This window comes from Tamandua tetradactyla, chromosome 1, assembly GCF_023851605.1.
Source record: "Tamandua tetradactyla isolate mTamTet1 chromosome 1, mTamTet1.pri, whole genome shotgun sequence".
Classification (NCBI taxonomy): Eukaryota; Metazoa; Chordata; class Mammalia; order Pilosa; family Myrmecophagidae; genus Tamandua; species Tamandua tetradactyla.
Window position 1 is genome coordinate 140922574 of NC_135327.1, and position 23892 is coordinate 140946465.

General features: G+C 36.9%; 2 protein-coding genes across 8 annotated transcripts in view; one reads left to right on the forward strand and one right to left on the reverse strand.

Moving 5' to 3' along the window:
* Positions 1–7553, reverse strand: part of CCDC146 (coiled-coil domain containing 146) — a 176189-nt gene extending 168636 nt beyond the window's left edge. The window contains exon 1 of one of the 2 annotated variants that reach the window (XM_077155844.1): positions 7376–7553. The gene's annotated coding sequence lies outside the window, so the exon portion shown is untranslated. The remainder of the gene's footprint in view (positions 1–7375) is intronic. The other variant, XM_077155834.1, reaches the window with a different exon arrangement.
* Positions 7554–7606: 53 nt separating this feature from the next.
* The window catches only part of FAM185A (family with sequence similarity 185 member A), a 180376-nt gene continuing 164090 nt past the window's right edge, over positions 7607–23892 (forward strand). For 2 of the 6 annotated variants that reach the window (XR_013174062.1, XR_013174067.1), the window contains exons 1-3: positions 7609–8471; positions 12279–12388; positions 22610–22702. Coding sequence is in view for 2 of the 6 variants with exons in the window: in XM_077156938.1 (XP_077013053.1) it covers positions 8021–8471; positions 12279–12388; positions 22610–22702 (654 nt within the window). In the remaining 4 variants the exon portion in view is untranslated. Of the gene's footprint in view, positions 8472–12278; positions 12389–22609; positions 22703–23892 lie in introns of all 6 variants that reach the window. The other 4 variants (XR_013174061.1, XR_013174059.1, XM_077156938.1 and 1 more) reach the window with 3 other exon arrangements.

Consider the following 23892-nt stretch of genomic DNA (forward strand, 5'->3'; position numbering starts at 1 on the left):
TAGGCAGAGTCACGGTCCTGGCCAGGCTAAACTCACGCCATTGCACAGAGATATCTAATGACACCCTCGACTCTGGTCGCCGCTCTCCGAACCCCCTCCTGGCCCAGTTGCGAGGCGAAGCACTGCAGGGAGAGTTATGTGGTTTCCAGTTCACAGACTCTCCGGTCTCTATATGAGGAGGCATTCTGGTTGGTGCCTAGCAAGCCTAGTCCAGACTCCCCAAAGCACCAAAACAAGTAGTGGGCCGCTCAGGTCCACGGGAGCTCACTCATCAATGGAGACACTGGGTGAAAATAAATAAAAAAGGGGGAGATGTGGAGAGCCGCCTCCCGGGTTGGGCCTAGTGGACACGCTGCAGCCTGCTCTAGAGTTCCCCCCGCCCATCGAGTGAGCCAAGATGGCGCTCACATCCTGCTTCCGCAAATGACACACGCCTGCTCAAACCGCGCCTACCAATCACCCCCGTACACGCGGCGTTAGCTTATTGGACCCTGACTATGTATATAAGCTTTACCCGGACGGGGTAAAGCGGAGACGACCCATAGGGAGCCGTACCTGACGGCCGCATAGAGGTTGTTCCCCCGCGGGGTATTTTGTCCCGCGCGGAGTTTGTAACAGAGCTTGCAAGCTTAGCTCCAGTAAAAGCCTGTGCTCACAACTGCAGCGTGTCTCGAACCCGTGTCTGTCACTTGAGTCGGTTTGTCTGCGTCTGCCTCTCTCTCCCTCCTGTTCCCTCCGTCGGCCGGGGACCAGAAGCTGAGCGAGACGGCGCCGGACATTTGCTGTCTATTATAATAGCCATATCTACCCTGTCTTTGGTGATTAAGTGCTGCCCTCTGGTTTCTGCCAACTTGAGATCCCATCATCCCCATTGTGTTTAAGGATTTCAGCTCAGTGACAGCAGTTCCTACAGTAATATCTGACCTACAGAGAAGTGCAACCACAGAGCTCTTCGGGGAGGATGGTGCTAGGAAAAGGTGCATCCTCCGGACATTCCTGGGGTGTAAGAGCAGGCTTTGCATGACAAATCCACTCTAACATTCCAATCTCTCTAGGCCTCTGGATCCCTTCATCTACATTATACCAGGGTAGTTTGGCATTTCAACCTCAGGTAATGTCGGCCACCTTTTGATCCATCTTTCAGCCAACCATCCACACAAACTGTTAATACCTTTTCCAACCCCTCGAGCTATAACACTCAATGAATCTCTGCCTAGTGGGTCCATATCAATAAATTCAGCCTGATCAAGCCTTATATTCCTCCCACCATTATTCCACATCCTTAAAATCCATTGCCACACATATTCCCCTGATTTCTGTCTATATAAATTGGAAAACTCACACAATGCTTTTGGAGTATAACATACCTCCTCATGTGTGATTCTTTGTATCTCACCTTTAGGGGTCTGTTGGGACTTTAGTCTAATTACAGGTCTGGAAGAAATGAGGGGTGGTGGGGGTGGGTCATGAAAAGAATTAGAAATTATCTTCCAAGCCATTTGCTTCAGGGCCTCCATTTGTAGTTTCATCTGGTGAGACAAGATTAATCACTCTAGGGCTAATCCCTTCAGGAGGAGTTTGGGTGGCCAACTCCTCAAGGCAGGCTGAAGGAGGGGCAGTTATGTTATAGGGCAAACTATTACAGGGTTATCTAGAGAAGACTCAGCATGACCTAGGGTTTCAACCTCACCCCCGGCATCATTATCAATCCATACGTCACCATCTCATTTTTCTGGGTCCCACTCCTTTCCAATCAATGCCCTCACTTTCACAAAAGAGACCATTCAACATTGAGATTTCAGTTTATGTTATAAAGTTGCTACTCTAACAATAAGATTCTGAGTCTGATTTTCAGAGATCTCAAGTCTACGGCTACAGGAAATAAGATTTTCCTTCAGGATACTCATCTACATCTGTCAGACAGTGCTTAAGCTTCTCGTTTGAAGCCTTAAGCCCATTCATTTCACTCCTTAATGTAGCCAGTGTATCTAACAACAACCAGCCAACATCTCTATACCTCTTATTTCCACAAAACTCTGTAAAAGTGTCGAAAACATTATCCCCCAGAGCCTGGCTTCGTACAAGTGAAGCACTAGGAGAATCAAATGGTGATATTTTGACTATCTCTTTTGCCATCTCACTCCATGGATTGGTAGTGTCATTCTGATTATGGGAATCAGAGTCCTTAGTGACTTTGAGTCCAGTCAGAGTAGAAAACCATTCATAACAACCCATTTTTAAGATTCTGTTTCTTAAGAACCACTCCTGGTACCAAGATGTATTAGTTAGGGTTCTCTAGAGAAACAGAATAAACAGGGAACACTCGCAAATACAAAATTTATAAAAGTGTCTCACATGACCATGGGAATGCAGAGTCCAAAATCTTCAGGGCAGGCGGTGAAGCTGATGATTCCAATGGAGGGTCTGGATGAATTCCATAGGAGAGAGTCACCAACCGAAGCAGGAAGAGAGCCTGTCCCTTCTGAATCCTCCTTAAAAGGCTTCCGGTGATTAGATTAAGCATCACTCATTGTAGAAGACACTCCCCTTTGACTGATTATAAATGGAATCAGCTGCGGATGCAGCCGACATGATCATGATTTAATTCTATGAAACATCCTCATCGCAACAGACAGTTCAGCACTTGCCCAACCAGACAAATAGGTATCACCACTTGGCCAAGTTGACACATGAACCTGACCATGACAACTGATAAATTAATCAGTCACAGACTCTCACTGGAATATATACATATATATAAAATGGATATAATTTAGTAAAAGAAACAGAATCTAGAAGGAATTAGGTGAGCAAATAAACTGATAAATGTGTTGCTATATTGAAAGTATTGAAGATAAACAAAACAACAATAACTTATATATTATATATATCAAATAATACTAACTACATAATAAAAGCTAATTAAATTGCAACTTTAAAAATAAGATGGCATTAAATACATTAGGCAATAAACAACATGGAAGAGGGAAGGGAAAAGATTGATGTTACCGCATCCTAAGGTTATGTATTGTTTCAGCGTAGGATGAAGATACTGACTGATTAGACTTTTGCTAGGTCAAGGGAGTGTGCTAAATATTTAAGAATAATGATTAGAAGAAAAGAAAAAAGCTCCAAATTACTATACGGAAAAAGGTGAACAGAGAAAATACATTTAAAACTAAAAGAAGGCATAAATGGAGGGGAAAAGTAAGCATAAATGAAGGGGGAAAATTAAGCAAAGAAAAAGGCAGGATAAATAGAAAATAGTAACTTGGTAAGAATAAGTATAAATGTAGAAGTAAGTACAAAAAATGTAAATGGATTAAATTTACCTGCTGAGACAGAGATTCTTAGATCGAATTTTAAATATTTAGCTTTATTTTGTTTATAAGAGACAAGCCCCAAATACAATGTCAGAGAATGTTGTTTTTTTTTTATTTATTTTTTATTTTTTTACATGGGCAGGCACTGGGAAACGAACCCAGGTCCTCGGGCATGGCAGGCAAGCACTCTTACCTGCTGAGCCACTGTGGCCTGCCCACAGAGAATGTTTTTAAAATAAAGGGATAGATATTATCATTAGATAAAAGTATACTTTAAGGCAAAATGTAATATGAGGGCTAAAGAAGGTAATTATTTAATATTAAAAGCAAAAATTTATCAGGAAGCAAACACTTACTCCCTACATAACTAACAGGATAGCATCAAGATATAAAAAATTTAAATGAACTTTCAATTCAAAGGATACTAATGAATGGTTGGTTGAAACACTGCTGCCACCTTGTAGGAATGGCATGAAGCATTAGCACATACAAGAACTCTAGTCTAGATCAAGATTCTGAAGTTTTTCTATTTTAAGTAAACTCTCCCGGTTGCAATAAATATCACCTTAAGACACACAGACACAGACACATATTGTTCTAATAATTTACTAAATACTCTTGTGTATATCATTACATCTCCCTAATATGAGAATCTTCCTAAACTATTTGTAACCTAGGCAACTTCTCAAGATGTTTAAAGTGTAGTAGGGAAATCTGATTCTACATTAAATAACATACTTTTCCCTGTGCATTATTTACATACAAATAAATAACATGCAGATTTCAAATAGGACTACTCACACATCTATTAGAATATTATTATTGTTAGGTATTAGTTTCAGTCATTGAATTTGTAAGATTTCACAAGTAGAACAGAGCTTATAAAATATGTTTCATTTAAAATAATTTATAGTAGCATTAAATTCTGATGGTTTCCCTCATTTAAGCTGAATTAGTGAACCCTTTGTTACATTTTCTTCTGAAAACACTCTCCTGCCCTCTGCTGTTGATTATTGAGTATATGTCATTAAACAAGGTAAGCCATTCATTGGTATTTACATTTCATGTAATCCTCCTGGCAAGAAATCTTCCAACCACTTGATTATTTAGTCAGCTAGGAAAAAATATATATGATAAAAAATGCTTTAAAAAATTTTCAATTTATAAAGGTAATTTATATTCACTGTTGATGACAAAAAATCTGAAGAAAACATTCATACTCCCACCACTGTTATCAAGTTGTGTATTTCCCTAATTGTTTCTATGCAACATAGTTTTATATTAAACTTGTTGTTACAGAATTGGGTTCATATTATACATACAATTTGGTACTCTACTTCTTCCATTTAACCTTATGGAATATTTCCCATATCACTGAACAGTCTTCAAATACATAAATTTTAAATGGGTGGATAATATTCCAGATGTATACTAATTTATGTAATACCCTTTTGCTGGTTATTAAAATTGATCCAATTATCTACTATTATAAATAACACTGGAAAACAAATTCCTTGAACTTCTTTTTGGCACATCCTTAATTTCATGCATACTTTAAAACCCCAAAAGTACAATATCAAAATGCATATTTTAAGGATCTTGGTTATCATTGCTGAATGATCCTCTGGAAAGTTTATACTAATTTATATTCTCACAAGCAGTATATGCTCATGACCACAAGAACGATTTTTTCTTTAAACTGAAGAGTTTACAGATAAACTATATTCAAGGGGAAAATTAATATGAATTTCCACTCATGCCATGAATAACTTATTTTCTTCAACAGTGCCAGGAAGATAGAAGAACGTTTTGGTAGAGTGGAAAGAGGAACAAACCTTCTGTTCTTTAACCTTAATCTTTCTGAATCTGTTTCCTCATCTATAATGTGGGGATAATAATAGCTTTCTTGCTAAACATAGAGCGTTTGTGAGTAAACAATGAGATAATACATGTGAACCTGCTTTGAAAACTATAATGTTATACAGGCAGAATTTAGTATTTTTAAATGAAAGTTTGAGATATATTCACACAGCATAGAAACTATCCCAAGTGTACAATCAGTGGTTCACGGTATCATGACATGGTTAGGCACATAGCTGCAAGATCAAATTTTGAACATTTATTCCGGAAAAGAAATAAAATAAAAAAGAAAACTTTAATCCTCCCATACTACATATCCCCTCATATTATTGACCCATAGAGTTGGTTTGCTACATTTGTTACTGTTGATGAAAGAAGAGTAAAATATTACTGTTAACTACAGTTCATAGTTTGCGATTGGTACATTTTTCCCATATACCCCTCTATTATTAACTCCTTGTAATAGTGTCATACACCTGCTCTCGTTTGCAAACGAACTTTTTTATATTTGTACAGTTAACATGGACGTTGTCCATCATAAGATTCACTATTTTATATATTCCCATGTTTTAACCTCTAACTTTCCTTCTGATGACATACATGACTCTAAACTTCCCCTTTCCATCACACTCACACACCATTCAGCACTGTTAATTATGACAGAAGGTAGTATTTTTATTAGTTGTTATTAAAGTGTGTACAGGAATAAATGTAATAGACTTCATTAGTCTATTTTTAAAGTATCAATAACTTTTATTATTTTATATCAATCCTAATATCAATATTTTCCTCATTTCCCACCTCATTATCATAAAACTCTTCAAATTTATTTGTGCTTTTTATTAAAAAAGAGGAAGACAATGATTATGCCACGCAGACAACTTTAGTTGCCAATTCTATTAACGTGGATTTGTCTCAAAAAAGGAAATATTACCACAGAAAAAGAATTATCTACAAGGATTTGTATCCAATCTATGTATATCTGGCATTTCTTCGAAAAACTTGAGTACCTTTTCAACTTGTTTAAATCAGAGCCTAAAAATTTTGTTTTTAAAGTTATGCCCATGGATTTGCAAAAAAAGAAAAAAAGATTGAAGAAAACCAGTCTGAATATTTATGACACAATGAAACAAAGCCAAGGACAAAACTAGTGGGCATTTGTTAGCACCTATCATGTTCTCACTCAAGAAAGAATATGGAGGGAGAGAGGCCTATGAGGGCAGAATGAAGCGAAAGGATAGCTTATGAGAATACTGCCTTTTTACAAAGGTAATGGTCACCAAAGAACTCTGTGTCTTCGGCCCACGAGGATTTTAGCCCAGTTTTTCTGTCTCGTTATCACTACTGCTCCTAGTAATTTTGGTCATTGTACTTGACCAAGGGCTTTATTTTATTTTATTTTTTTAAGACATTCAGTTCCAGCTCTTGCATTTAAAAAACTGTCATGTGTCTTTGCTAAACAACTTGGGGGATAACTTGTAGGAAGAGGTAGGGACACAGAAAGAAAGAGACACAGGAAAGGGGGAAATAAATCTTTTCTTTTTAATTTTTTTATTGCACCAAAATTAATAAAAGGTAAAAGATAACTTATAGGCTCATTTAGTAAAGCCCTTTTATTTTAAAGTTGAAGAGACAGGTCCAAAGACAGAACAGCGTCAGAACCCGGAAGAGGATCTAGTCCCTAGTGTCCTGCACTTTCCACAGCACCACGTTGGCTCTCTCTTTTTAATATCTTACTTAGCATTAAAACTAAGGATAGCCAAATAAATCAAAGTTGCTGTGAAAACAAGTCGTAATCGCTCATATTTTTCTTTGTAACTTAAAAGTCAATGCTATTCTTAAAATAAAAATACAGTATATTACACTGCATTTTTGTAGACTATGCAACACGTTCACAACCATTACCTCATTTAATCCTTACAAAAACCCTTTGAGGTAAGGCAGGAAGGCTCTGTTGTCCTTATTTTAACCGTGAGCAAGTAAAACCCAGAGATATCCAATGACCGGCCTACGATCAACTAAAGTCAAGAAAAAGCCAGACTCTAACGCTATTCCTGTGTTTACTACCCGAGAGGGAGTTACCTCAAAAGCCTCCAATCGGCTTTTTATATCTAGCCAACACTCCGCACAAGTTGAGTGAAGTTTGGATCTAACCATCCAGACTGAATTCCTAGTTTGCTGCTAGTTCTCACCTTGAAAAGCGCAGCTTCTCCTTTCTTTGGTCCTGCTCCTTATTTAGGGTCTTATTTTTCTCTTTAGGTTCTAGCCTCCTGGTTCTCACTAGAAAGCTCCCCCTCTGTCCAAAGAAGTCGCGTCCTCGGTATCCAAGGAGACTACAGACACTTGCCGACCTTGCTCCTTCCGCACTTTTCATTGGCCAGTTGGATTTCCCATCTAGCTTCTTCCGGCCCCCTTCAATGGCCAATGGGTTTGAGGCAGCGAGTGTTGCTTTCAGAACCCAGTCAAGTACCCACCCAGATTCTCGAGTCTACGCTGAGCATTGCCTTCTGGGATATTTAGTTTCTATGCTGCCTAGTGCTCTTAGACATCTGAGATGGCTAGAACTACCTATCCCCTCGGCCTTAGCGAAAGGGGACTGGTGGCTGCTGAGTTCCGGTCTGCTTTGCTATTTCAGAGTGTTGAAATTCCATTTTGTCGCCGGGTGTTGTATGGTTGAGGTTTAAATCTGCTCACAAACGTGGGCGAGCTAGCTCTTGCTTCACAACCCTCGCAACTGTTTCCCCTTTGACTTGAGGCGGATCAGTGGTCACATCGACCGTGGCAGGTGACCTTCCCTGTGACTGAATCGATCTGAGGGAGCGCGAGAGGGGCACGCCATGTTCGGCCCCTGCACGAGTTGGGGGCGCTACGGCCTCTTGTTCCGACACCTCCGGGTGTGCGTCGGCGAGGCCGCCGGGCGCGGGGTGTGTCGGACCTGCCAGGCGAGGTCCTACAGCTCGCGTGGAGGGGAACACTGGCCGGAGTCGGAGCCCGAAGTCACTCTGCCTTGCTCCGCGCGCCGGACGCTGAAAGAATGGACGCTGCTGGTGAGCCCGTTCGGCCGACTGTGGGCGCGGCTTCCGTGCCACTTGGTCGTGAGACCTCTAGACCCTCTCACCTACCCGGACGCCGACCGCGTATTGGTCGCGGTGAGCGGCGTGGAGGGCGGGGTGAAGGACCTGGACGGCCTGCTGGTGAGGTACGACGAGGAGCAGAAGGAGATGACCATCGTGTCTGAGACCATAGACCCCCAGGCCTCCGTGGAGGTGAACGCGCCATTGAAGTTTGGCAAGTGAAGTTAAAACGTTTCGGGTCCCAGGGCACATTCAGGGGACATAGTAAATGCCGCCCTTTGGACCTGACATTCTATCCAGATTTTTAGTTGGCTCCTTGAGAAGCTGCCTCTTTTTTTTTCAGTTCTACTGAAAGTTGGGAATTATGTTCCTAGGTGTAGAAATTTTATAAATCGAATGATTACATGATTGGCTGAACTCAAGTCAAGCAACGTTTGTAAAGCCGCTTCTGGTCTCCTTTGACACTTATTCCAGTTTCTGTCATTACACTTTTGTCATCAGCAAGCAGGTTTATTTTTCATGGTTGAGGTTTCTTGATAATCTGTTCAATCGTATGGCAGTCCGTCCACATTTCTCCTTGATCACAGCCTTGGGGTTCTGCCCCAGGGACACCCCTCTCTATTAAAATCTCCATATCTAATCTAGGCAAAGTGTTTGGTTTTAAAATAGTGGCCTAACTACTTAGTGGCACATCACCATTCTTTTCGGCCTAGATAAATTCTCCAAGAGTAGCAGGGCTTTGAAGATAAACGCCTGGTAAGGCTGCTTGGGAAACATCAATTGATTATGTCCATAGGATATGTTTCCTAGGTATTTGGGTTCCGTGTTACTTTCCTTAGTGCAATCCATGTGTACGCAACACTTCTAGGAAGGTCTTTCCAGGCTGATGATGATGGTACTGATGGTGATCATAATAAGAGCAGCCAACATTTCTAGGATAATCTTTCTTACACTGTAAATACCTATTGTTTCCATTTTCAGAAATACAGATTAAGATACAGCCAGCTTCATAAAGCAAATTTTTATTGTGAGTAAACAGAAAAAAATTCATACCTTCATGGAATTTACCTTCTAATGCTCAAATATAAACTGATGGTTAAGCTGGGATATGAACTGACTCCAGAATCCTTGCTTTAGTTTCCTTGTTCATTGGTGAAGCAAATGTTATACAATGGGTTAGTTTAAAGAACAGGAATTTATCAGCTCACAGTTTTGAGGCTTGGAGATACTCAAATCAAGGTGATGCTTTTTTCCAGAAGACCAGTGTTTTTTAGGGCTGGCTGTCAGTGATCCTTGATCCTTGGCTCCTCTGTCACATAGCAGTTCGTATACAGTCTCTGCTGGCCTCTCCCTTCTCTTCCAGGTTCTGAGGTCTGTTGACTTGTAGCTTCTTATTTCTTATGGCTTTCTTTCTATTTGTCCGAATTTCTTGCATTGTATAAAGGACTCCACTATTAGGAATAAGACCTGTCTTGATTGAGTTGGGCCATACTGTAATTGAAGCAAACTCATGAAAATGTCCTACTTATAATGGAGTCACATCCACAGGAATAGATTAAGCTTAATAACGTGTTTTTTGTTTTTGATTTTTTTTTTTTTTTTTGGAGTGCAATATCCCAAACCATCACACTGCTCAACCACTAACACTTTATTGCATCCCAACTTTTAATTAGCCTAGGTGAATAAGAGACCTTACCATTAACAATGTAACAATCTGGGGTTGGGAGGGAGATTTGCCAATGATTATTATAGCACAAAATAGACTGCATATTGAAATAGGCCTAAGCAAGATTTTATGGAAACACATGAAATTGGATACTATGTATGATGGTGTTCTCAAACCTTATAATTTGTTGTTTCCTCTTTTAGAGCCAGAACCCCATTTCCAACGAACTATTTCCATGTGTTTATTACGTGGGCACCTCAAATCAACATTACTCTGTTTTCTTCATGCTACCTGTTCCCCCAGTTTGTTACCTGCTTCAGTGTGAATGGGTGAGAGTAGCATTACTACCACTCACTGTCTCTCCTTAATTTCTCTCTACCTTTCTACCCTGTGTCTTTATAATCAGATTATACAGAGATGCATAAGTTGACAGCCAAGGATGGCATCTGTGACTCCTTATTTTCCAAAGTCACTTCAGATACTGTGGTTATTTACCCATAACCGTGTAGTTTAAATGTTATTTTTCAGCATTTTTTCCCATTTGGAAAATTACTTAAAATATCTTCTGATATAACTGCATGGACATATCATTAGTTTTGGTATGGAAGATTAGAGAGAGAATTTGAAATCCTGATTGATTATTTGTGTGACTAACCCATGCTAATCCAGGAACAAATCTTTAAATCTTCCTGAATATAAGAGAGAATCAGCTGACTTATCTGATTTGTCGTAATGGCTTGTTAACTTGCTTTATTCTTGCTCGAATGCCTATGTGTGTTTTTTCAGTGGGGGAGAAGTTTCCATAATCTTAATCAGGAGTGTCTACATTAACTGTAGTCTCCTGTCTTCTTTATTTTCCATCTATGTTACTTTCTTCTCTGCACACCAGAAGTGCCAGGATATCCTTTGTAGTATATAAGTGTTATTAAATGATTAAAATAAATTGTGAATAGGAAATATTGGAACCTATCTTTTTAGATGATATAGGTTAACAAAAATAACTGTTCTAGTCTAAACACTGATAGAAGACCAGTACATTTGATCTTGTTGCCATGGGGGAGACCCTTTAACTTTAGAGAGAGTTGACAATTATGCTCTCTCCACAATTCGGTAATACTGTGAACATAACCTTTTTGTTTTCTTTTTTTAACTTTTTTATTGTATAGTATAACATATACAAAGCAAAGAAATTAAAAAGCGATAGTTTTCAAAGCACTCTTCAGCAAGTAGTTACAGGACAGATCTCAGAGTTTGTCATGGGCTACCGTACGATCCTCTCAGATTTTTTTCCCTGCTAGGTTCTCCAGTATATAGGAGGCTAGAAGGCTTAAATATTTTTTATCATCACAATTGACTTTTTTTTTCTTTTTTTGTGAAAAATAACATATATACAAAGTATCAATTAATTTCAAAGCATAGCACCACAATTAGTTGTAGAGCATATTTCAGAGTTTGACATGGGTGACAATTCCACAATTTTAGGTTTTTACCTCTAGCTACTTTAAGATACTGGAGACTAAAAGAAATATCAGTTTGATGATTCAGCGTTCATATTCATTTGTTAAATCCTGTCTTCATTATTTAACTCCACCATCACCCTTGATCTTTCTGTCATTTGTTTGGGGTGTTTGGGCTATGGCCATTCTAAATTTTTCATATTGGAAGCATCTGTCACTAATCTGGGGTAAGGAGATGGAACTATCTGATGTTCTAGGGAGGCTGGGCCCTCTAGGTTTCAGGGCTTACCTGGACCAGGGACCCATCTGGAGGTTCTAAGTTTCTGGGAAGTTACTCTAGTGCATGGAACCCTTGTGGACTCATATATTGCCCTAGGTGTTCTTTAGAATTGGCTGGAGTGGTCCTGATTGAGGTTTGCTAGGTTATGACAGGTAGCAAGGTCTAAATGAAGCTTGCGTAAGAGCAACCACCAGAGTAGCCTCTTGACTCTATTTGAACTCTCTGCCACTGATACTTTATTAGTTACACTTTTTCCCCCTTTTGGTCAGGATGAAATTGTTGATCCCACAGTGCCAGGGCTGGATTCATCCCTGGAAGTCATCTTCCATGTCACCAGGGAGACTTTCACCTCTGGATATCATGTCCCATGTAGTGGGGAGGGAAGTAATTTTACTTGCAGAGTCAGGCTTAGAGAGAGTGAGGCCACATCTGAGCAACAATAGAGATCCTCCAGAAGTAACTCTTAGGCATGCCTATAGGTAGTCTAAGCTTCTCCGCTACCTGTTCAAGCTTGTGAACATAACTTCTAAGCAGCGGTGCTAGATTTCCAATGGATTCTAAAATGTTTGGGGCACTCATTCACCATAGTACTAACTTGGTTTTCATTTTTACTTACAGATTTGAATATCAAGTCATCAGGGTCTGGCTGTGTAAAAGTCCAAAAAATTGAGTGTGATAATTGTAAAATTGAAACTGAACAAGGGACTAGCATCTTACAGTCCATTAAGGTATAAACATATTTTTTATAATTTCAATTATTAAAAGAAGCTTAAATTATTAACTGTCATGTCAAACTAGAGTATTCTTTTGTTTTTCAGAGTATCGAATATCATTTCAGAATTTTAAAGAAATTCTTTAAGAATTTTACCTGAAATCAGTTCTGCTTTCAAAGTACAAAGATTCTAAGCAGTTTTGAAGGTTTCACTCAATATTCCTTTTAGCTTTTCATTTCAAAGTATGTAATGAAATTAATAGTATATTGTTAGTATTCTAAGATCTTATTATGTTAAAGAAATTTTAGTTTTTGTAAATGATTATTTTCCATGTATTAAATAGTAAAAAAAAACTTTATGCACTATAAATATGCTTAAAATATTAATTTATTCAGTGTGCCAAGGAGCTCATTACTTAAGGTTGTTCATACAAAACAAAATATAATTTGACTTATTTTGTAATTAACCATTTTATATTTAATTTTCTTAAAATGAGAATTGGTCTCAGCTCTAAATGAAAAGGTTGTATACACAGAAGTGAAAACCGTGAGGTTTTTTTCTGTATGCCAGGAAAAATTGCCATCAATTTTGGGTCCTTTGAAAACTTTTAGTATTTGAAAATCATGTTATGAATAATTTATAGAAGAATTAAGGGATAATGAAAGGCAACTTTATTAGAACTCTTAATAAGAATTTAAACATTACAACCAAATTTTGTTCAATCTTTTCCTGTTTGGGGAGATATATATATACTGAAATGACAGTGGTTTTTTTTAGTGCAACTAACTGCTCATCAGCTGTTCTTCATGAACCTGGGACATATCCATATTGTAAATATTGATTCCAGATTTGAAATACATCTTTTCTAGGTTCTACCTTATTATTACTTCTGGTACTTCTTTTTTTTTTCCTTTAATATATGGGCAGGCACCAGGAATCGAACCCAGATCCTCTGGCATGGCAGGCAAGCGTTCTTGCCTGCTGAGCCACCGTGGCCCTACTTCTGGTACTTCTTGTACTTAGGTGGTCAGAATGCAATACTTTTGCAGACTTTGAAGGCTTGTAATTTTGTTGAAAACAGTACAATTATCTTCTTTGCTTCATAATTGCAAAACATTTTCATTTTTAGATTTATTCACACTGATTGGAATAATCAATCTAATGATTTTTTTGTTTGTTTTACATAATTTGATTCCTTATGGTCACCTTTTCTTGAACATCTACCTTTAATGTCTGTCTACATAATGACTATCAAATAAATTTAGTTCCAAAATGTCATAAAAGATAAAAGAATGCTGTCATATATTCTTTTAGTAAAATGAGATAGTTCAGGTTCTCATTGCAAAAGACTGTATGATGAAGTCTCTTCCTGTTGAATGACTGATTGGTTGACTATACCATAGTTCCTTTTGTCCTTAGAAATATATTGTTCACTCAGTGATGCTTGAGTTGCAGAAGATTCATCTAGAATATTGTCCTGTGAAGGCTGAGTCTGGGATTTCAATTTACAGTCATCATCAGAATTAGAATGTAGTATACCACTGTCTGTCTTTTTGCATTTATCTTTCTAGTCATCTGATCATTTGAAGTGTATTTCTCGTCTGTTTTCTTCTTTTTGCCATTATTAGCATAATGAAAAATCCTGAATTCTCAGCTAGTTTAATGAATGCTAAAATAGTGACAAAGATGATGTCTCCAGATCTTTTCAAAACATCCCAGGGAGAAAACTGAAGATGATCCAGTAGTGATGATTCATTTCACTATTAAATCATTATTGTAGGCCAGAGTTTCTCATTCTTGGTACTACTAATATTTTGGGATGGATAATTCTTTGTAGAGGGATGTCCTTGTGTACTTTAGATTTATAAAAAATTCCAGTGGACACATATGATAATTTCAAGATAGAGTATGTTTTATTCTTTTTTTTTTTTAAATAAAGAGTAAAAGAATAAAAGTCATGAAATATCAGTCCTTACAAATAGAATAGCTAAAAAAAATTTGAAAAACTAAAAGTGAGTCCAGTGGCTTGTAATGGTATACCAAGGGTATTATAGACCTAGAGACTCATTCTTGAGATCTTAAGATTTAACTGACTTTTTTTTTTTCCTGGCATGGGCAGGCTCTGGGAATACAACCCTGGTTTCCAGCTCGTTAGGCCAGAATTCTTGACCCTGAGCCACCGTTGCACCATCCAAGATTTAACTGACTTTTAAATATGGAAATAGAAACACTTTGATTAGATATCTGTTTAAGTTTTAAATATGGTACTCTGTCATTAGGTATAATTAGTGATCACTTGTTGAAATAAATTTCTTTCATGGTTCAAGGACTTGAAATATATATTTGGCTTTATGTAATAGAATTTATAGAGCAATAATAGTAATTTTTTTTTTTTACTGAGTCTTTATTATGTACCAAGAATCTTTGCCAAGGCTTTATGTACATTGTATTATTTAATCCTCATATTAGCTCCATTTTATAAAGGAAGAAACAATGAAACAACAAGAGATTGAGGAACTCACTTGAGAACAGTTGGTTAATAAATTGAGCTGTAATTGAACTTGAGTTTTTTTATTTCTCTTCCTTTCTTTATTATTTAAGCAAACTGTATCACAATACCACATTTAATGAGAGCATACTTAGAGAATGAAGTAAGTAAATTTTTTTAGGCAACAGACGCTTAAATCATAGAATGCCATATATTTGCATTTTACTTTAAAATATAGTGTATATTTTTTCTTCTATAAAAAGTTTCTGGTCTATATAAACACTTAACTGTTATATGTATTTTTAAAATTTTGTAAGCTACTCCACTTTTTTGGGAGGAGGAGAAGATTGGATGTCCTTTAAATTTTAATAATAATTCTAACCCTGAAAATCTGATGATTGTCTCCTTATTACATGTATATGAAATTTTGCTTACAAAACTAGACACCCTAGACATTCATGTGACCTTGGTTAAGAACTCTTGATTTAAAACCACAGTTGTTTTTAGACATCTTTTCTAAAGTTTATTAGTAACTTGTCCTCCTGATAAAGAGTATATTAAATATAATTTGAGTTCAAACTCATGTCTTTATGGGCATGAAGTAGTTTACCATGTTATAATACAGATCTGTTTTGGTTTGATTAAAGCTGCCAAAATACAATATACCAGAAATGGAGTGGCTTTTACAATGGTGAATTATTAGCTTACAAGTTAAAATTCTAAGGCTGTGAAAATGTCCATAATAAGGCATCAACAGGAGGATACCTTCTTAGAAGAAAGGCTGGTGACACCTGGGACACCTCTGCCACATGGGAAGGTACATGGCCCTGAATTTTTACAGTCAATCATGTTGTACAATCTATATTCTTTCAGCACCAAATACCCGGGCTCAACCTTATTTCTACCTCTTGACGACATGTGTTCTTAATTTCAACTCTCAAAGTTCAGTCATTAATGTTAGTTCATATAAGTTTGATATGCTGTACCTGAAAACTGTTGAACTATGTTCCAGTAGCTTTGATTCTTGAAGACAATTATATAAAGATATAACTTTTACAGTGTGATTGTGAAAACCTTGTGTCTGATACTCCTTTTATACAGGGTATGAACAGATGCGTAAAAAAAACCAAAAATTAAAAATAAATAAATAATGGGCAGGGGATAAGGGGTAAAATAAATTCGGTAGATTGAAATACTAGTGGTCAATGAGAGGGAGGGGAAAGGGGTACGGGATGTATGAGTTTTTTCTTTTTATTTCTTTTTCTGGAGTGATGCAAGTGTTCTGAAAATGGTCATGGTAATGAATACACAACTATGTGATGGTATTGTGAGCCATTGATTCTACCCTATGTATGGACTGTATGTGAAGATTTGTCAGTAAAAATATTTTTTAAAAAAGAAAATACTTATGGGATGCAGTCAAGGCATTACTAAGAGGGGAATTTATATCCCTAAATTCCTACATTAGAAAGGTAGAAAGGTAAAATCAAAGACCTAACTGTACACCTGGATGAATTAGAGAAGGAACAGCAAACCAATCCCAAATAAAGCAGAAGTAAAGAAAACAGAGATGAGAGCTGAAATAAGTGAAATAAGTATCAATAAAACTAAAAGTTGGTTCTTTGAGTAGATCAATAAAATCAATAAATCCTTAGCTAGACTGACAAAAAATAGAGAAGATGCAGATAAATACAATTAGAAATGAGAGGGGAATCATTGTCTCTGAGCCCGCAGAAATTAAAAAGGTCTTAAGAGAGGTGGGCCATGGTTGATCAGCAGGCAGAGTTTGCACCTGCCATGCCAGAGACCTGGGTTCAGTTCCTGGTACCTGCACATGCAAAAAAAAAAAAAAAAAAAATCTTAAGAGGATACTATGAATTACTATATACCAAAAAATTGCATAACTTAAATGGAATGAATAATGTTCTAGAAATACATGAACAACCTACACTGACTTGATAAGAAATAGAAGATTTCTTCAAGCCAGTCACAAGTAAAGAGATTCAATCAGTAATCAAAAGCTTCTCAACAAATATAAGTCGAGGACCGGATGACTTCACAGGTGAATTCTACCAATCATTCTAAAAAAAGTTAATGCCAATCCTGCTTAAACTCTTCCAAAAATTGAAGAAGAGGGACTACTACCTAACTCATTCTGTGAAGCCAACATCACCTTAATACTAAAGCTAGGTAAAGATACTACAAGTAAGGAAAATTACAGACCAAACTGTCTTGTAAGTATAGATGAAAAAATTCTCAACAAAATACTTGCAAATTAAATCCAGCAGCACATTAAGAGAATTATACACCAGCACATAAAAAGAATTATACACCATGATCACCTTGGTCTTATCCCAAGTAAGCAAAAGTTCAACACAAGAAAATCAATTAATGTTATATAACCACATTAACAAATCAAAGGGGAAAAAACCCACATGACCAGCTTCATTGATTCAGAAAAGGCATTTGACAAAATTCATCCTTTTTTGACCAAACACTTCAAAAGATAGGAGTAGAAGGAAACTTCTTTAACATTATAAAGGGCATATATGAAAAACCCACAGCTAACATCCTACTTAATGGTGAGAAGCTGGAAGCTTTCCTTTGTAAGTTTGGAAACAAGACAAGGATGCCCACTTTTATCACTGTTGTTCAACATTGTACTAATAGTTCTAGCTAGTGCAATTAGGCAAGAAAAAGAAATAAAAAGCATCCATATCAGTAGAGAAGTAAAACTTTCACTGTTTGCAGATGATATGATCCTATATTTAGTAAGTCCCAAATAGTCCATAACAAAGCTACTATAGCTAATAAACATGTTCAGCAAAGTGGTGGGATACAAGTTCAATATGTAATAATCAATAGTGTTTCTATACACTAGTAATAAGCAATCCAAGGAGGAAATCCAGAAATAAAATCCATTTATAATAGCACCTAAAAGAATAAAATATCTAGGAATCAAGTTACCCAAGGATATAAAGGACTATGCACAGGAAACTATAAAACATTGCTAATAGTAATCAAGGAAGAGCTAAAGAGATGGAACAAATTCTTCGTTTGTGGATTGAAAGGCTAAATGTCATTTAAGTGTCAATTCTACCCGAGTTGATTTCAAGTTTCAATGCAATTCCAATAAAAATTCCGGCAGCCAACTTTACAGAATTGGAAAAGCCAATTATCAAATTCATCTGGAAGGGTGAAGAACCCTGAATAGCCAGAAATGTCTTGAAAAAGAGGAATGAAGTTGGAGGACACACACTTCCTGACTTGAAAGTAGATTACAGGGTGTGCAACGGTGACTCAGTGGCAGAATTCTCACCTGTCATGCTGGAGACCTGGGTTTGATTCCTGAAGCTTGCCCATGCCAAGAGAAAAAAAAAGCAAAGGTAAAGTAGATTACAAAGCTACAGTGGTAAAAACAGCATGGTACTGGCTTAAAGATAAACATGTTGATCAATGAAATCTAATTGTGAGTTCAGAAATAGACTCACATCTCTAGACAATTGAATTTTGACAAGTCTGTCAGGTCCACTGAACTGGGACAGAATAGTCTCTTTAACAAATGGTGCTGGGAAAACTGGATATACATATCTGAAAGTATGAAAGAGGACTCCTTTCTCACACCTTACAAAAAAGTTATCTCACTGTCTTCTCACCTCCATGGTTTCTGCTGAGAGATCTGCGCATAGTCTTATTGGGCTTCCCTTGTATGTGATGGATTGCTTTTCTCTTGCTGCTTTCAAGATCCTCTCTTTCTCTTTGACCTCTGACATTCTGATTATTAAATGTCTTGGAGTATGTCTATTTGAATCTATTCTCTTTGGGGTATGCTGCACTTCTTGGATCTGTAATTTTAAATCTTTCATAAGAGTTGGGAAATTTTCAGTGATCATTTCCTCCATTAGTTTTTCTCCTCCTTTTCCCTTCTCTTCTCCTTCTGGGACACCCACAACACGTATATTCGTGTGCTTCATATTGTCTTTCAATTCCCTGAGTCCCTGCTCATATTTTTCCATTTTTTTCCCTATAGTTTCTGTTTCTTGTCAGATTTCAGATGTTCAGTCCTCCAGTTCAGAAATCCTATGTTCTTTCTCTTGAAATCTACCATTGTAGGTTTCCATTGTTTTTTTTTCATCTCTTCTACTGTGTCTTTCATTCCCATAAGTTCTGTGATTTGTTTTTTCAGACTTTCAGTTTCTTCTTTTTGTTCTTTCCTTGCCTTCTTTATATCCTCCCTCAATTCATTGATTTGGTTTTCGATGAGGATTTCCATGTCTGTTCGTACATTCTGAATTAATTGTTTCAGCTCCTGTATGTCATTTGAATTGTTGGTTTGTTCCTTTGACTGGGCCATATCTTCAATTTTCCTAGTGTGGTCTGTTATTTTTTTGCTGGCGTCTAGGCATTTAATTACCTTAATTAATTTATTCTGGAGATTGCTTTCACTTCTTTTATCTAGGGTTTTCTTGCTAGATAAATTTGTTGTCTACCTGTTCTTTGACATTCTGTTCAGCTTTATCTGGACCTTTAGCTTAAGTTTTGTTTAACAGAGGAGAATTTTTCAGTTCTTGTTTTCTTGTTTCTTGCCCTGCTTGTGTGGTGCCTTTCCCCTACACACACTTAGGAGGGTCTACTTAGATATTATAGACCCTAGCCAGATTTTCCCAGACCAAACTGGCCTCCTATCAGGAGGAAAGAGTCACCTGCGTCGGTTTTCCCTGAGGGTGAGACCCAGCAGGTTGAAAGACTTTCCTATGAAGTCTCTGGGCTCTGTTTTTCTTATCCTCAAAATGGATCAAAGACCTTAATATAAGAGCCAGGATCTTAAAACTCCTTGAAGAAAAGGTAGGGAAACATCTTCAAAATCAAAATTTTGTTTTAAATGGTGGGTTTCTTAGACCTTACACCCATGGCACAAGCAAGGAAAGAAAAAGTAGATAAATGGGACCTCCTCAAAACTGGATACTTTTGTGCTTCAAAGGACTTTGTCAAGAGGGTGAAAAGGCATCGTACTCAATAAAAGGAAATATTGGAAACCACATAGCCAATAAAGGTTTAATATTCAGAATACATAAGGAAATCTTTTCTTTTTTCAACAATAGAAAGACAATGCAGTTGGGTACATGGGTGGTTCAGTGGTAGAATGCTCACCTTACATGCGGGAGACCCAGGTTTGATTCCCAGACCATACACCTGAAAAAAACAACAGTGCAATTAAAAGGGCGAAAGACATGAATAGATATTTTTCCAAAGAGGAAATACAAATGGCCAAAAAGCAAGTGAAAAGATACTTATCTCCACTAGCTATTAGAGGTGTGCAAATCAAAATCACGAGATAACATATCACACCTACCAGAATGGCCACTATTAAACAAGCAGAGAGCTACAAGTGTTAGAATAAGGAGAAATAGAAACACTTATTCACTGCTGGTGAGAATGTAAAATGGTGCAATCACTGTGAAAGACAGTTTGGCGGTTCCTCAGGAATCCAGGTATAGGAATTGCATATTATCTGGCAATCCCCTTACTAGGTATATACTCAGAAGAACTGATGACAGGGACTTGAATAAACATTTACAAACCAATGGTCAGCATTATTCACATTTACCAAAAGATGGAAGCAGCTCAAGTGTCCATCAACAAATGAAAGGCTAAACAAAATGTGGTATATTCATACTATTGAATATTATTCAGCTGTAAGAAGGAATGGAGTCCTGATGAATGCAACAACATGGATGAGCCTGGAGAACTTTATGTGGAGAGAAATAAGTGAGGCATGAACTAAATATAATGAGCTTACTCATGGAGTTAATATCTAGAATATAGAATACCATAAGGGAGAAAGAGAATAGAGAATGGGGAACTGATGCTTTATTTGTGCAGAATTTCAAAATAATGTTGATTGTAAATATTCGAAAATGCTTAGAGGTGACGGTTATCATGTGTCTAAATAATGCTGAATGAGAGTGTGACTGGTTGAAAAGGGAGGTTTAGGGTCATGTATATCACTAGAAGGAAAGCTTATACAAAGGACTGTATAACGTAGTGAACCTTGTTGTGGATGATGAAGGTGGTTAATAGGACAAATTTAACAGTGTTCTTGCATGAAATAGAACACCTTGTCACAGCTATAAGGTGTTTATAAAAGGGTGGTATATGGGGAAAAATTCACCTATTCAAATTATGGACTATAGTGAACAGTAACATATTGTTCTTCTGTCATTTGTAACAAAGGGACCACGCCAAAATTATAAGTAAGAAATAGGATAAAGGGGGCATGGGATTTTTCTTTGGGGAGCTATGAAAATGTTCTAAAATTGATTGTGATGATGAGAAAGCACGGCTCTGTGATTGCAGTGAGAGCCATTGGTTGTATACTGTGGATGGATGGTATAGTGTGTGAATAAAATTTTTTAGGAAAAAAAAAGAAAGTAGCAACACCTCAGAGTAAAGGAGACTGGAAAATTGATTTTGCCGTTTCCAATTACACTCCTTTTACTTAGGGAAAAAAAGGATTTTTGTGGACAGATGGAAGTCTCTGCGACAGTTGCAAGTATGAACTCAAGACTCACATGTACACATATACACCTGTATTTTTTTTCTGGCAAAGGAGGTCTAACTGGCTTGGGACCGCTGTTGTATTTGTGTTTGGAGTCATTTTCACTTCGTGTCAGTTTCTAAAGTGTGTTGTACTTGAAGGTTTGAATGACAAGTCAATGGATCCTTCTTCAGACCATACCAGTCTTTGGGGCTTTGGAGTCATACAAACTGATTCATGGCTTGGCTTTATTAATTACTAACTGATGGTGTTAAGCTTCATGCACCCCAGGAAATTATATTCTTAAAGTTGATCCATTCCTATGGCTGTAGACCCATTGTAAGAAGGACTTTTTTGAGGCTCCCTGAGTAAAGTTATGACCCATCTCACTCAGGGTGGATCTTAATCTTCTTTCTGGAGTCCTTTATAAGAGAAGGAAATTCGGAGAAAGATAAAGAAGCCACGGCAGCAAGCAGCTGAAAGCAACTCCAGAAGAGAAGGGGAAAGACCAACAGATGCTGCAGTGTGCCTTGCAGTGTAACAAGAGTTCAGGATCTCTGGCAGCTGTCTTCTGGAACGTAGTATCATCCTGATGATACCTTGATAAAGACGTTATCACAGCCCCAGAACTGTAAGCTTTTGAGTTATTAAATTCCAATTGCTAAAAGCCAACCCATTTTATGGTAGCTGCTTTCAGTAGTGAAGCAAACTGTAATACTGTGTCATCTTGGTAAAGTTATTTACTCTTTTTGAATATTGCTTTCTGTAAAATGGGAAGCATTTCTTTGAGTTGTGAGGATTAAATGGTAATTTACATAAAGTAGTTAACATTGTGTCTGGTGCAGAGAAAATGCCAAGTAAATGATAAATATTACTGTTAATAAATAGTAATAGTGATTACTGTCATCATCATTGATGTTTAGTAGGTGGTCATGGTAACCTTTGATTCCCTCTTCAGTGTAGCTATTGGAACTCTGAAGTAAGTATTCCTTCTTTTTCCTTTTAAGTTCAATTAGCTTATTTAATCATTCTAACAAGAGTTAATGTTAATATTCCCAAAGGTATGTTTCTGTTTAATTCGTAGTTCTTCCTTTTCTGCTTTATTGTTTTTGCAAATTAAAAAGAAATATAAAATGCTGAAAAATGTTTATTAGTATAAGTCAGACTTATTGTCTCTTTCTCTGTGTGTATTTTTGTGTTTGTCTTTCAGAGCCAAAAAGTACATGTTCAAACAAAAGGAGGCAAGGTGATCTGTCTGGGAACAGTTCATGGAAATGTAGATATTCATGCAGGAGATGACAGTGTAAGATTGAAAGTTTTTTTTTAGTGATTGCTATTTCATTGACTAGTAGTGGGCAGTTCTTGCATGTTTTGGTGAGATTTTTATTTACATGAACATGGATTAAAATAGTTCATTAAGCAATAATACCAGTGTCTGGATTAAATTTCTCTTTTATGTTAGGTTTATTTGAGTATTTTTTTCCAAGAGTGTTTACTTTGACTTTAAGCAAATTGAAGGATAAATTTCAAAACCGAATTAAATATTTTCCACAAGGTGGCACCGTTAGATAGCATTAAGCTGTCCAAAAGCTGTAATTAGCTGTAAGTATTTTGGTGTTATAGGGAGAGCGTTTGTATTTTTTACTCACCTTCTTTTGTTGCTTTCTGTGATTGAACATGGTATTAAGAGTGAAGGTATGATTTTGGAAGTATACATTGCCAGGATTTTAAAGTGTGACCAAAAATATTTTAAACATTTGAGAACAAGCGGTTTCTTTATTTATACTTATAAAATTTGCAGGGATCTTTTGTTATAATTTTGCTAAATTCTAAAGTCTGCTATATTCTTAGATAATTGGTGTAGAGGAGTTATGAGCATATCTTATATGTAGATTATTGTTGGCATAATTAAGCAAAGTGGTTCATAATACTGTTTCTACCATTTATTGTCAATTTTATTTTCCATTACTTTTCTCTTAGAACCTGTGAGTGCTGTTTAAACTCAAAACTCAAATATTTAAATGTATTCTTTAAACTAAACTAGGAAAGTGTTGCCTCACATGGCAATTTTTTTGACTGCCATTTAACTTTACCTCTCAGTTTGTGGTGGTCTTGGAAGTATAGGAGGGAGAATTTGACAACTTCACAGCTCCTTTAAATTCAGTCCTTTAAATGAGGGTTTCTGGTTCAGTGGTAGAATGCTCACCTTTCATGTGGGAGACCTGGGATTGGTTCCTGGACCATGCAAACCCCCCCCCCCCCCCAAATGAGGACTTCTGTTGAAATTGTCTGATTTATGAGACTATTACATAAATATTCACATGTATATATCAAATAAAAATTTAAATAAGTCTCTCAATTATTTTTTAACAGTTTGGCTACTGTTTCACTTATTAATTATTTATTTGTTCTTTCACAATGTATTGAATATTCACTTTTTCCTACTTTATATTAAAATATTTTCTTTCTTGCCAGATTGATGTGTGATGTACT